At 40.4% G+C, this 13,730-nt stretch overlaps 1 protein-coding gene across 1 annotated transcript; it reads right to left on the reverse strand.

Moving 5' to 3' along the window:
- Positions 1–709: 709 nt before the first annotated feature.
- Positions 710–6,634, reverse strand: tex12 (testis expressed 12). Its single transcript, XM_085370434.1, has 4 exons — positions 6,536–6,634; positions 4,441–4,540; positions 3,920–3,971; positions 710–854 (listed from the first exon to the last, which is right to left on the reverse strand). Exons 1-4 carry the CDS (start codon positions 6,632–6,634, stop codon positions 710–712), a joined length of 396 nt encoding a protein of 131 aa, XP_085226560.1.
- Between the last annotated feature and the right edge of the window lie 7,096 nt (positions 6,635–13,730).

Genomic DNA, 13,730 nt, shown 5'->3' on the forward strand with positions numbered 1-13,730 from the left:
AGGTCGTGAGGGTTTTTTTTTTAATATCTGCTATTTCATGCACTGCTATAAAAAAAGTAAAACTGATTTTATGATACTGTTAAGGTAATGCACAAATTAACACAGAACACATTTGGAGAAACCTCTGTGACTTTAAAATGTACAATTTCAGAAACATTCACGAGTCACTGAGCCTTCTGTCAATAAATAAAGCTGCATTTAAACACCTGGTAACAACATTTATTCTCATAAGAAATGCTTGGGGGCACCCTAAGATCAAAATGCAGAAAACAAAACTGCATTATTGCAGCATTTTGCTTCGAATGAGGATAAACCTAGCAAAGTTTTGTGTACAGGGTTTGTTTTTTTATAAAGAGTCATGAGGTTAAATTAAATTTCATTTATGCTTTTTTTTGTTTTTGTTTTTCGCTTTTATGCTGTGAAGAAAATTCTGAAATGGATATTTTATAATGATGCATTTGGTCAGATGAGTTTTACAACGAACTGAATTGTAAACCTTCAATAATCAAATTGTCACCATTATGTTGGACTAAGGACACATTTGACTCAAACCCAGAACAATAACATATTTCTTAAATGTACTATAACAGCAGCACAGAACACTGGGAGAGAACAAATCTTAGAATCCGGTTCTACTTTAGTAAATGAATAAGTGCACTACACAAACAAAGGTGTGCTCCCTCACACAGGTGACAGAGCAGGCAGCACACTAACCTTCCAGTTTATCAGAAATAAGAGCCAGTGTTTTCTTCAGCTGTTTCTTCTTCTCTTTGAGGTGACCTTCCAGGTCTCGTGCTTCAGCCAAAATGGCCTCCAGCTCCTTCATCTGTGAGGTGTCTGCAGCAGCTCTCTCCCTACAACAGTGGACAAACACTGACCATGAAGCTGTGCAACAACAAAAAGTAATCAGTTGTTTTAAGCCAGCAATAATTTTGGTTTAGACTGGAACAGAATGAAACGCTTCACTTCCCTGACATTTGTCATTTATGATCAATTTACTTGCTTCTGAGCTCTAAGCTAAGTTCCTCTTCCTCAGTCACATTTTTACCTTCAAATTAGACATTTTGTATCAGTCCGTGTCCCTAATTTCATTGTTAAGCGGGACCCATACGGCCCGCTTTGATCTTAAGTGGGCCGGACCAGTGAAACTCTGTCAGTGTCAAGTTACATGTTTAGCCATTTTTCTACATGATATTACAGAATTACTTTATTAACTCTAGTTATGAAAAACCGTGGTGGAAAGTTAAAAACAAACTTTTCTTTCATTTCACTGTTTAATGAATTTGTGTAGTATGAAGTGGAGGCTTTTATTAGTGGCAAAAGCCTTAAAACTTACGAAAATACAGTTAAAAGCCCAACATTGGTGTTTGTGGTGAGCAGCAGATCAAACAAGAATTATAAATGGCTTCACGTGCACATTCAGCCGCTGAGACTCATTTCGACACTGAGCCATGGCTCTGTGCTACATGCACACATTTCTGCATCTCTGTCATCAAAGACTTTGTATATAGTTGATGTCATTTTCAGTACTGAACTGTAACTTTAGTCTTTGTAAAGGAAGCCATTTTATTCAGTGTTTTCATAAAAGCCTTGTATGGATTTGCTACTGCTATGGAGAACATACATGAGCTTAAAACCTGGACGAGTTTGGATTCCAGTCAGTCTTTGCGTGTGGCCACATGGTGTGCCCATCAAAGTAAAGTCTCACTTCTGTCTGCATGGATTCTCAGCAGGGCTGAAGATTTGCTCCACATAATAACAGACATGAAATTATCTCGCGGTATAACTGTATCACAGGTCAGATGTGACCTGCCAGCCGTAAGTTTGGCACCCCTGCGTTATACACTATGCTCTATTCTTGGTACAGCCAAACATTTCCTGGTTCATCAAAGTTTTTGTTACACCAGTTACTGCCAGTCAATTCAGGGAAGTCTGACTCAGTGAACTGGGTGGTGCAATTTCAGATCCCTGTTAAGCCCTTCTGTCAATTCCAGGTACAGGTTAACACAATTTAAAGTTTTGTATAGGTTTCATAACAGATTCCTGCCTCTGTCTCCTCCGTGTGTGGTAAATGTGGTATTGCACAGTCACACGTGTTGTGGTCTTGGCCAGGACATATTTGATTGTTTCCCCAAACAGTGCGACTCGCCCGTTCACCTGGACTGTAACCTGGCCAAAATTGACTGCTCGGACGAGACTGTCTTTCTCGTCCCTTCAGAGGCGAGCTCCAAGGTCGGGCACGATCGCTGCAAAAGCACTGATTCTATTCGAATGGAAATCAGCATCACATCCCCGTTTTAAAAGGTCACGTAATGAGCTGCTGCTTGTGGCTAAACTTGAACGGACTTGGTGCAGTAAAGGCACCAAAGGTACACTCAACAAAAATATAAACGCAACACTTTTGTTACTGCTCCCATTCCCCATGGGATGGACGTAGAGACCTAAAATTCATTCCAGATACACAATATAACCATCCCTCCCAAACAGTGGTCACAAATCAGTCCAAATGTGTGGTAGTGGGCACATCTGCTATATTGAGATAATCCATCCCACCTCACAGGTGTGCCACATCAGGATGCTGATCTGACATCATGAGTAGTGCACAGGTGTACCTCAGACTGCCCACAACAAAAGGCCACCCTGGAATGTGCAGTTTTGTCTCACAGCAAAATGCCACAGATGCCACAAGCAATGAGGGAGCGTGCAACTGGCATGCTGACAGCAGGAATGTCAACCAGATCTGTCGCCCGTGCATTGAATGTTCATTTCTCAACCATAAGCCGTCTCCACAGGCGTTTCAGAGAATATGGCAGCACATCCAACCGGCCTCACAACCGCAGACCTCGTGTAACCACACCAGCCCAGGACCTCCACATCCAGCAGGTTCACCTCCAAGATCGTCTGAGACCAGCCACCCAGACAGCTGCTGGAACAATTGGTTTGCACAACCAAACAATTTCTGCACAAACTGTCAGAAACCGTCTCAGGGACGCTCAACTGCATGCCCGTCGTCCTCATCGGGGTCTTGACCTGACTCCAGCTCGTCGCCGTAACAGACTTGTGTGGGCAAATGCTCACATCCGATGGCGTCTGGCACGTTGGAGAGGTGTGCGCTTCACGGATGAATCATGGTTCACATTGTTCAGGGCAGATGGCAGCTGAGAATGTCCCAGTTCTTGCATGGCCAGCATACTCACCGGACATGTCACCCATTGAGCATGTTCGGGATGTGCTTGACCGGCGTATACGACAGCGTGTACCAGTTCCCACGGATATCCAACAACCTCGCACAGCCATTGAAGTGGAGTGGACCAATATTCCACAGGCCACAATTGACAATCTGATAGACTCCATGCGACGATGTGTTGCACTGCATGAGGCAAATGGTGGTCACACCAGATACTGACCGGTTCTGGGTCCCCAGACCCCCAATAGCGCAAAAAACTGCACATTCCAGGGTGGCCTTTTGTTGTGGGCAGTCTGAGGTACACCTGTGCACTACTCATGATGTCAGATCAGCATCCTGATGTGGCACACCTGTGAGGTGGGATGGATTATCTCAATATAGCAGATGTGCCCACTACCACACATTTGGACTGATTTGTGACCACTGTTTGGGAGGGATGGTTATATTGTGTATCTGGAATGAATTTTAGGTCTCTACGTCCATCCCATGGGGAATGGGAGCAGTAACAAAGGTGTTGCGTTTATATTTTTGCTGAGTATATATTCTTTTATCTGGATCCTGCCAAACATCCAGTGCTGTTCTGCTACAGTAACAGTCAAAGGTTTGTGCACACCCATCAGGATAAAGCTGGTGCTGGTAGGGTACTACATTCCCCTTTTTCATGAGAAAATGTTGATCAGCCATGTTTAATTGGCATCATGGGAAAGAATCAGTCTTGACTTGTGTAAATACCTTAAAGTTTCAGCAAACTCAGAAACCAGCACGCTCAGCACCTTGCTCACACCTGTAACACAACAAGAAAGCAAGTCCATGTTAGGCGTGCTGCAGATGTCTTTGCTTAGCTGTCATTTCACCATTTTTTCAGTATGTTTTTAATGTGGATACGTATATAAATACAAGCAGGTATCGTTGCAGAAATTTAAAATCAGGCTGCATGACTAATGGAACAATTGCACTAAGACACGTATCTGCTGACATCATTTCAGAGCAGCAAAAAGATGCGAGCTGTTCTCATTTAATATCGAGTCTTACCACTTCCACTGAAAGGTCAATAAATTATATCCTGTTTTTTAACACAATCACATCCTGTTTATGAAGCAGCCTCACTCTAATTTCCTGTGACGTCATGCTGCCAGCCAGAGGAAAGGAAAAAAAAAAAAAGAAAAAAAAGTAGTGTGTTTTCTTTTGTTTCCACTAAAGTAACCAACCATACACAACACTACACCGTTCACACTTTTGCATAACTGGCATACCTGCAGCTATAGTCTCAAATGGATTGGCTGACTCCAAAGAGGGGGCCTTCTTTTTCTTTTTCTGTGGAGAGGTCTCTTCGCTTACATTTGCACATTCCATCTGTTGCAATGAGGAAAAAAACTGATGACACCAAAATGTTTTCATGCATTCAAACATCAACCTAGCAGAGTTTCTCCTGCTCTGGAGAGTGACTATGTACACAAGTAGGTCTGGGCCATATCATACCGTTCATGGTAATACTGGTATAATGTTAGGCAACGATAAGAAAATGAAATATTGCGATAGAATATGGGTAAATGCGCGTGCTCAGTGCCTTTGTTTTCATACGCACATGGCCAAAAACGCATGGCAGCGACGGAGCATTAGTAGGGGGAAAGCGGATCGTTGAATGAAACGGATGAACTGGAACTGGTTTGGCTTTCGTCCATCAGATGCACAACAAAGCACATTTTTGGTAGCGCATGCAAGCCAGCCGTCGTTATTACCGTGTTTTTCGGACTATAAGGCACTCTTAAAATCCTTTACTTTCCTCAAAAATCAACAGTGCGCCTTATGGTCCAAAAATATGTATTTGACTTTTTTTATTTGGCACACTGCAGTTTGATGTTGCAAAGCAGCTCTTTTTAACTTGTGTGGATATTATACATGGTTATGCTCAGGATATGTCAGCCCATTTCCACTGGAAATGCCTTTTGGTTAAACTGTCAGCGAGGAATTTGCATTTGCACTGTTACATCAGCTGCTTGTTTAAGTGAAAATACATTGATGGGGTGTTTGCACTAAGTTGTGAAATTGTAAAGTATTTTGTTTGCATTAATTATCTTGTCAGCTATATCGTTATTGCGAATTTTCAAATATATATCGTGATAAATATATTGTCCTGCCTTATACACAAGCACAATTTGTCCGCAGTGAAATGTTTTAAGGAAGAATAACACTCCCAATCTACAAATCATTTTTCACACATACACCTCAGCCCTGAACTTTTCTAGATCCACATCTCTCCATGTAATGGAGCATGATCCTGCCAGCAGAGGCTCCATGAGGTCCAACACCATGAATGTGAGAAATGTGCAGTGAATAGGTGATGATCATGTGACCTGCCTCCCTCACCAAAAGCAGAGTGTTTCCAGTCTCTAAGGCTACTCTGGACAATGACTCTCCTGCCACTGTAAGGAGTTCATGTGGGAAAACAGCCTGAGATGAACAATCTTACTGACACTACTGCATCAAAATTACACATACAGAATATTAAGAACGGCCTAATGAACGACTGTCTTCACACAGATCCCAGCACAGCTACTATTTTTAGACTGCTACCGTGAAGCTTGTTGATTTCACGACGGTCCTTCATTGTGCAACATCACCTCTGTTTTAAACTGGCCTGAACTTCACGTGAAGGGTTTGTTTCCCGGTTTGAGACAGTCATCGAGCCTCAAGGACCTGAGGGAGGAAATTCAAAGGCAACACCAGAACAGTAGCGCGTGCCACAGTGGCATCGTCGTGCAGGAAGACGGACCACACCTGAACAACCATCTCAACCACTCTTCAGATTTGCTTCCTTTTCACTCTGTCCACATACCAGAAATGAGAGTCCTTTTAAAATGTCACTAACGTGACACACTCCGTGTGAATGAGGAAAAGACTGATCACACTGAAATATTTAATGCTTCCAAACATCAAAGCAGGCTTTCTCCAGGCTCAAATGGGCCTCTGGAGACTGACTGTATCCACGATCGGGCCGTACTGAAACCAAAACTATCTCCTAAAGGAGACAGCATGCATTGTAGAGGCACAAGATAATACCTTCAAAGGAGTGGATCTAAAAACACACTGAAAGGAAGAGCAGCCAAATTGGATGTCAAACCTTCCACTAGAAAGAATTACATGCATATCAAGAGACAAAAACAAAGATTTCGGGACCCTTTTTGAAAGATGTGGCTCTAATAACGAGTCAGTCTAATAACTGATTCATGTTACTCATGCACCGGTGGGTCTGCTATCATTTTTGAATGGACACAAATATTAAAAATTCTCTGGATTTCCATTTTTTAAAGAAACAAGTTTTGGGTGCTATTGGACAGCCATCCTCACCTCCTGAGAGCTCGTCTGTCTCAGCCCGTTGTTGTTGTTCACCATCATGTTTAGTGCTGCTGGCATCAGTTTTCCTGCCGTTGCTCCTGCGTCCTCCATTGTGAGACAACAGAACTGCAAATGGAAAACCTGACTTTAAAAAAAAAAAAAAAAAAACCACTCAGCTTTGTCAGCATCAATGTTAGAGTGTAGTTTGAATTAATGTGGGTTTGTGTTTTAATACATAAAAATGATAAATCAGCTACACCATAATAGAATCAGCCAATTAAAATATTGTCCAATAAAATGAAATAAACTCCCAGCTTACTTATATATTAAGATTTATGCATTTCTTTTAATTGAAATTTACACAGAAAACTACTAATTAAACCCAGTTCAGCATGTTACTGATACTGCATCCCACGATGAAAAACAATGGTATCTTTCTTAGTGTTAAAATACCACTGTCTGTTTAAAAGGTGACCTTTGCAAATGCTGCTTTTGGCTAACAATTCATGAGTCTGAGACCAACACAGCATGTCGAGCACAATGTAGTCCGTCTGTTTGATTCCTCTGTACTGTGACGAGGACATCCTGAACCTTCTGCTCATATTTGTGTTGGTTTAAATAACACATGACACTATGTGTCTATACTATATTATGTCTGCACGGTTTTTAAAATATGAGATCGTTAGCTTCAGCTTAGTAAGATTCAGAAATGTACAATAATGTTAACCCTTTCTAATCAAAACTTTCATTCAGCATCCATTATGGTGGACGGCAGGACTTCCTAACTCCCGTTTCCAACCCATTTTCATGCTTGAGGAAGCAGACGGCTGAGAAACGCAGAGAGGATTTGACTCAGATTTGTAAAAGGGGAGTCGGACTTATAGTGTGCAGGGAATGAGGTGGAGGCAGCCATGATTTTTTAAACTATTTACTCTGTTGATTTATAGAATTTATATTTGCTAGAAGTGCAATACTGTACCTTTCTTTACTTTAAAGAGTCAATTTCAACTCTGCTGAAATTGGGTTGAAAGACTTTCTAACACAAACAGGAAAACAGGAGAAACTGGCCACAGTAACCAACACTGGATTACATTTAAAGACTAATGAGGTAACCAGGTTTCTGAAAATGTCAGAGTGCACAAACCACAGGGAGGTGCTTCTCTGTAAAAACAGCTAAAAAAAAACCTCTTAAGCATATTTAAGCTCGTATGTTCATATCAATGGCCTGATTTGGAAGTGGCAGAGGCAGGAAGTAACAAAGTAAAAATACCCTGTTACTGTACTCAAAAACTTTCTGGTATCTGCACTTTGCTTTAAAAGAGGCATATGCAAACATATGTGCGCATCTTAAATGAAAGGAACAATGACACATAAAAAGACAATCCTACTGGTGTTTCCATCACCTGTGCTTATCACACAGAAAGGGATGAAAGAGGCACAAAGATAATTTATCCTTAATCGAAAGCGCTATACAGGGCTGAGGTGATAAAGTAGGCCAAAAGTAGTAAGGCTTTTAAAGTGGCAGGTAGGGCTGCCACGATTAGTCGACTAGTCACGATTACGTCGACTATCAAAATCGCCAACAACTAATTTAATAGGCGACGCGTCGTTTGTAAGATCCCAAAAGACGCAGGAATAAGTAGTAGGATTTGAGAGTGTAATAACGGCCTGAAACAGAAGATGGCAGCACTAAATTGTAAATGGCCTGCATTTGTATAGCGCTTTTCTAGTACCTAAGGACCCCAAAGCGCTTCACACTACATTCAATCACCCATTCACACACTGGCGATGGCAAGCTACATTGTAGCCACAGCTGCCCTGGGGCGCACTGACAGAGGCGACTGAGCACTGCATGTACAAGGATGCCAGCTGCCGTTAAACCCCGAAGAAGAAGAAGAAGAAGAAGAAGAAGCTGTGTCCCAGAATTCATAGCGCAGCCCTGCTCAGTTTCCAACAATGGCGGCAGCTAGTTAGTTTTAATATTACTCTTATTATTCTTTCTGGGTCACAAAATAAAACGTTTAACATATTTTCAGGCGAGAATGTAGCTGTGTAAACCTCAAATATCTGCTCAGTTTATCAAGACACCACATATTTTCAAAAGCGCTCCGACGTTTTCGGAGACGTCTGTTACCCACTAGCTCGATAGTTAGCCGGGGGCGAGGCTCACTAGAGCCGTGAGAACAGCGGACTCCCGGCAAATCGTTTTCAAACCCACCGCCGTCTTTCCTACTCAGGTTAAACATGATATATGAGTCACTTAGAGAACTTAAAAATGTTATTGTTTGGCTTTTTTCAGTGTTTTATTTGTTGCTGAGTAAATCGGTTTGGCTGAGATTAAAGTTATAGTTTTTGCACAGCTAAAACTGTCAAGCAGACAGCTGATTATCAGAAGTGTGAGATGCTCCAGAATTTATTCCGTTGTCCTGTTATATTTTAGAAAGCAAGGAGTTTATTAAACTTCACCGAAACAATCTGCAAATTTCATTAAAATTTAATAAACTATCATCTTGTCTTTATTTTTAGTTAGCACAGACCTTAAACACTTAATGCTGTAAGCTAATGATAGTTATATAAGAGCAGATGCTGCTGGTGCAATAAACTGTACGTTTTACGTCCAATGGATGATGATCTGATTAGTCGACTAATCGCAAAAATAATCGCAGACTAGTCGACTATCAAAATAATCGTTTGTGGCAGCTCTAGTGGCAGGTATTTAAAATGCAAAGTTTCTAACAACTCTAAAAATATCAGCAATTACACAAACTGTTTCTATGTACTCTGTCACACAGTGTGCATGTTAGCTAAAGGTACCGCCGCTGTATTTACAAGGAGATGAGAGCTAAATTTACTCAGAGATGGAGAAAGACAGGAGATGACAGGAAGAACAAAGTTCTATTTAAAGATATTTGATAAACAGGAAATGTAAAGCTTAGGTGTAATGTCATCAGCTTTAAATCAGATATTGGATCCGTATGGTTTGAAGTTTATTTTTTTTTTAAATATTGTGAAACATCCTGAAGTGTATACTTTGTGTTATTCAGTGGTTGTATGAAAACACCCAGCAGTCTAGCGCAAGATAAGCAGGTTAACTTGCTGTATTGTGGTAAATAAACAATAAAAACACAGTTTTACTGTCTATGTGTTGGACTGGTACACAGTGGCTGTATTGCTCATGGTCAGAGTTAGGTTAGACCAAGTGTAGCAGAGATGAATTTGAATTTAAGCTGATGATGTGTACATTTGCCTCATATGCAGACAGTATACTGTCAGTGTAGAGCAGGGCTGTCAAACTCCAGGCCTCGAGGGCCGGTGTCCTGCAGGTTTTAGATCTCACCCTGGGTCAACACACTTGAATCAAATGATTAGTTCATTACCAGGCCTCTGAAGAACTTCAAGACATGTTGAGGTCATTTATCCATTTAAATCAGCTGCGTTGGATCAAGGACATCTAAAACCTGCAGGACACCGGCCCTCGAGGCCTGGAGTTCAACATGTGTGGTGTAGAGGGTGAAATACTTGGTTAAATCTTGTTGAATTCAGTTGTGTAAATCCCCAAAAAGCAGTAAACCTGAGAGGAGCAGCAGCACGGGTTAGCTGATCTCAGCCTGTACAAAAATAACCTGTGTGAGTTCTCAATAGTAATGAATGCGAGTTGTGATCCTTTTCCCCAAACTGAGCCACTACACCTGATCTCTGGGTTCCCCCACCTGCTGAATCCCACTCAAACTCCTGATGACACGCATTTTTTTGTTTGGGTGTGGGGAACGAAATAATAATAATAATAATAATAATATATAATGACATTAATAAAGCACAAGGTTCAGTTACCTTTGTACAAAATTAGCTGGTAGAAACATCCTTCAAAGAGCTACTGATTACCTTCTTGAAAAAGTTGAATCAGTACTTCACTATTTACCAAAGTATTTTTAAGTATCTTCAGTTAAATAAAGAGTATCGGTACTTTCGCACCTTTGATACAAATTCATTAAATGGATACAGACCTTCAAGATTAATTAAATTAACAAATGCAACCTCTGATAAGGGGAAACGAATAATTCTCTTTGGAAAGTGAGGCCTTTCTTAAACGGACCAGCAAGGCTGCGTCTCTATTTGTCAGGAGATCATGGAAGGCCATGGCCTGTATATCCCGTCCCCACAGCCGCAGAGCCCTGTCTTACATAATGCTTAGTTTCCATTACAGGCTTCAGCTGGTGTCACTTTGCTCCAGCTCAGGCTCTTTGAAAGCTGGGACCTTCTTCTCTCAGCTCTCACCTTCCTCATTAATCACAAATTCAACTGTGAGAAGTTATTAGTTAAAACTCTGTTTAGCAAAACCTTGTTTTTTCTGGTTTACCGAGTTAGCCTAGCTGCTAATAGCTACTTAACAGCTACTTTTGCTAAGATTTAAAAAATAAAATAAAGGTAACAGGCACTTACAAGATGTTCAGGATCTATGTTGAAGAGTTAAATAGCCTCATGTAGTCGTTGAAAAGATGTCAGAAGAACTGCAAAGTAAGTTACTCCACTGCTAATTTCTTCATAGTCCAATTAGAAGTTGCTGTCAATTTAAACGTAAAAGTCAAAGCTGTACCGCGCGCGTCTGATGAACATTCGCTGCTCCTGGGAAATGTAGTCCAAAATGTAGCAGAAACAATAAATAGCAGACTAAGAGTGTGAAGGAGGTGAAATTTCATTAAGAAATCCTGAAAAACGCATTAATTTAACATCCTTTGCTTATTTTGCTTATAATTGAATATAAAGTTGTAGCCCTTAATCTTTTCTGCCTGTTCCATAAATATACTGCTGACATCACACATTCAATCAGTCAATTAAAGAACTTTCATCACATCAAAGACATTAAGAGGGAGAGATGACACTCAAAGAATCATGAACGTTTTGAAGTTTTCATGTCCTGTTGAACCCTAAAGTTAAAGTTTATTTTTATAATGTTTCAAATTAATGACCCAAAATACTGCAAGTGCTTGGACTTACTTATGTAAGGACCCATGAGCAACTCTAAGTGGGAAAAGGCGCCAAACCAGTATATATTTCAGTGTAGCTGTGTAAGTAATTACAGTCACATTCTTCTTAATCATTGTTTAGTGATTCCTCATAACATACTGTAACGTCCCAATATGGCGATAACGCATCAAAGCTCTAATTCAAAGCTAACAACCATTAATTTAAGCTAAAAAAGACAAACTGTCTGCTAACTGCTTGTCATGAGGGGTACCTTCAAATCTCTTCATTTTTCCTGGGTGAATCAAATCAATGGAATTATACAGAAAAAGATTAGAGCTGCCTGTGAGTGAAGTGTGCATGGGATGAAGCTGCTGAGGTGGTGGATTTCAGTGCAGATCAATGCTGCTGCCTTGTGGCAAGAGAGTAGATTATGACATTGTACAGATGAACCAAAGAAGAAAGTACAGTTAGAGATGTGCTTTAAAATGGCTAGGCTGTGGTAATGATGCTCAACTGCTTCTTTCCATCTTCAAACAAAACTCACCAGTAAACATGACTTAGACTTAGAGGGAACTCTTGGTCTCTGTCTCTTCAATGTCTGATGTAATATTTCATGTAATTATCCTTTTATTGTTGTTATTATTAGTAGTATTTTGGCCTTTCTTTATTGACTGGGATCAATATCATGTCACTCTCAAGTTCTTGAGGGGGTGGGGGGTCAGATACAGGACTTCCACCCAAGACTCTGCATGTTTTATATTTTAATTCTTCAGTGTAGACCCACAATGACAATGTGTCCAAAGCAAAAAAGGAATGGTTGTCACAGTTATGTTACACAGTAGTTTTGTTACTCACTTTACTGCGAAATTGGGCAGGAATGAAGTACATTTCAAGTACAAATGAACCCCCCACCACCACCACCACCAAAGAAAGCCCAGCATCTGTAATATTTCATTTTCATAGAAATAAAGTAACTTTTTTTAATGAAGCCTGTAAAAACCTTGAGTTACCGTGTACCTCAAAAGGACATGTAGATCATTTCCACAGTAGCAGCTGTTGTCTGGCCAGCTTCATTAGCAGATGGTGTCTTGTGTTTCCAGCTGTAATGGCCACCTGTTCTCACTCGCAGGTGTGAAATTGCTGAAATCTGCACCTTCTCACTCTCACAAGAGCCACGACCTCCGTTGTCTCTATTTCACATCCCTTTTTTGTAACGTAAAGTTGGGTGCAGCGGCTGAATACAATTAGGTCGTTGTCCACTTTATATTTATTCATATTTATATATGTAAGACAAAGTGCTATTATGTCACCACTTAGTATTTTCTGTAGTCAAGTATTCCAGCGATTCATGCATGTAATTTCAGCTTGTCTCATATTTGTGTAGATGTTTATTCGACGTGTTTAGAGACTTTTGACCTGTTTGGGGACTTTTTGCTTCCCCTGTGTTTGTTTTCTGCCTCCATGTTTGCTTACTTTGGATCTTTGGCTTTCTCTGTAACTGCTACCTGATTACTCGTATTAACAACATGGCTGCTGTTGCCAGGCAGCTGAGGAGAAAGTTAAACGCTGCCTTGTTACAGTGGATGGATGCAGCTGCTGATTCGGCTAAACTTTCTATTATATTGTAGCTGGAACTGTAAAAGCAAATTCAGACCAAACAAACAAACAAAAAACAACAACAGCAAAAACACGCTATAAATGTTATTTAAAATGATCAGGTGGAAATAATCAATAATCAGAGAAACTAAAAAAAAAGTAATACCTTCCATCAGTTCAAAGATTTTATATCAGAGCATAATGAAAACATATTCTAGTCATTACCAGGTTTTAAAATGAGATCAATATTAACACATTATATATTACATCCTGTCTCTTCCTGCCACAGCACTGCAGTCAGGTTTGAAGTCTGGACTTTGTTTGCACAACTCTGATTCTAGTGTCATGTAATTAATATATCCTCAGTATCCTTATTTTCTTATTATATTGTTTTATGTACTTTAATCATGAAGGTTTGTAGACCAAGGCCACTTTTGACTCACAAACTAAGCGCTCACCCAGACTGAAAACAGGAAGTGTGGAGCTGTACAGCATATTAATAAATACAGAAAGCCAGACAGAAAAGAGGAACTTTGCCTTATAAGCAATGTTTGCATTGAAACTGTGACGTGTAAAGTACCAAAATAAAACCTTTATGAGACACACTTTATGATTCTAATGTTAGAGATCCTGCAACTGGCGTTTG

This window comes from Diplotaxodon limnothrissa, linkage group LG14 (genome assembly GCF_057381915.1).
Source record: "Diplotaxodon limnothrissa isolate DT_005_m linkage group LG14, D_limnothrissa_male_GT1.1, whole genome shotgun sequence".
NCBI lineage: Eukaryota > Metazoa > Chordata > Actinopteri > Cichliformes > Cichlidae > Diplotaxodon > Diplotaxodon limnothrissa.

Coding starts and splice junctions, on each gene's coding strand:
- tex12 (XM_085370434.1), bottom strand. CDS start 6,634: ATGGAGGACGCAGGAGCAACGGCAGGAAAACTGATGCCAGCAGCACTA. Junction 3,972..4,440: donor ATTTGAGACTATAGCTGCAG/GTATGCCAGTTA, acceptor GTTGTGTTACAG/GTGTGAGCAAGGTGCTGAGC. Junction 855..3,919: donor GAGTTTGCTGAAACTTTAAG/GTATTTACACAA, acceptor CCACTGTTGTAG/GGAGAGAGCTGCTGCAGACA.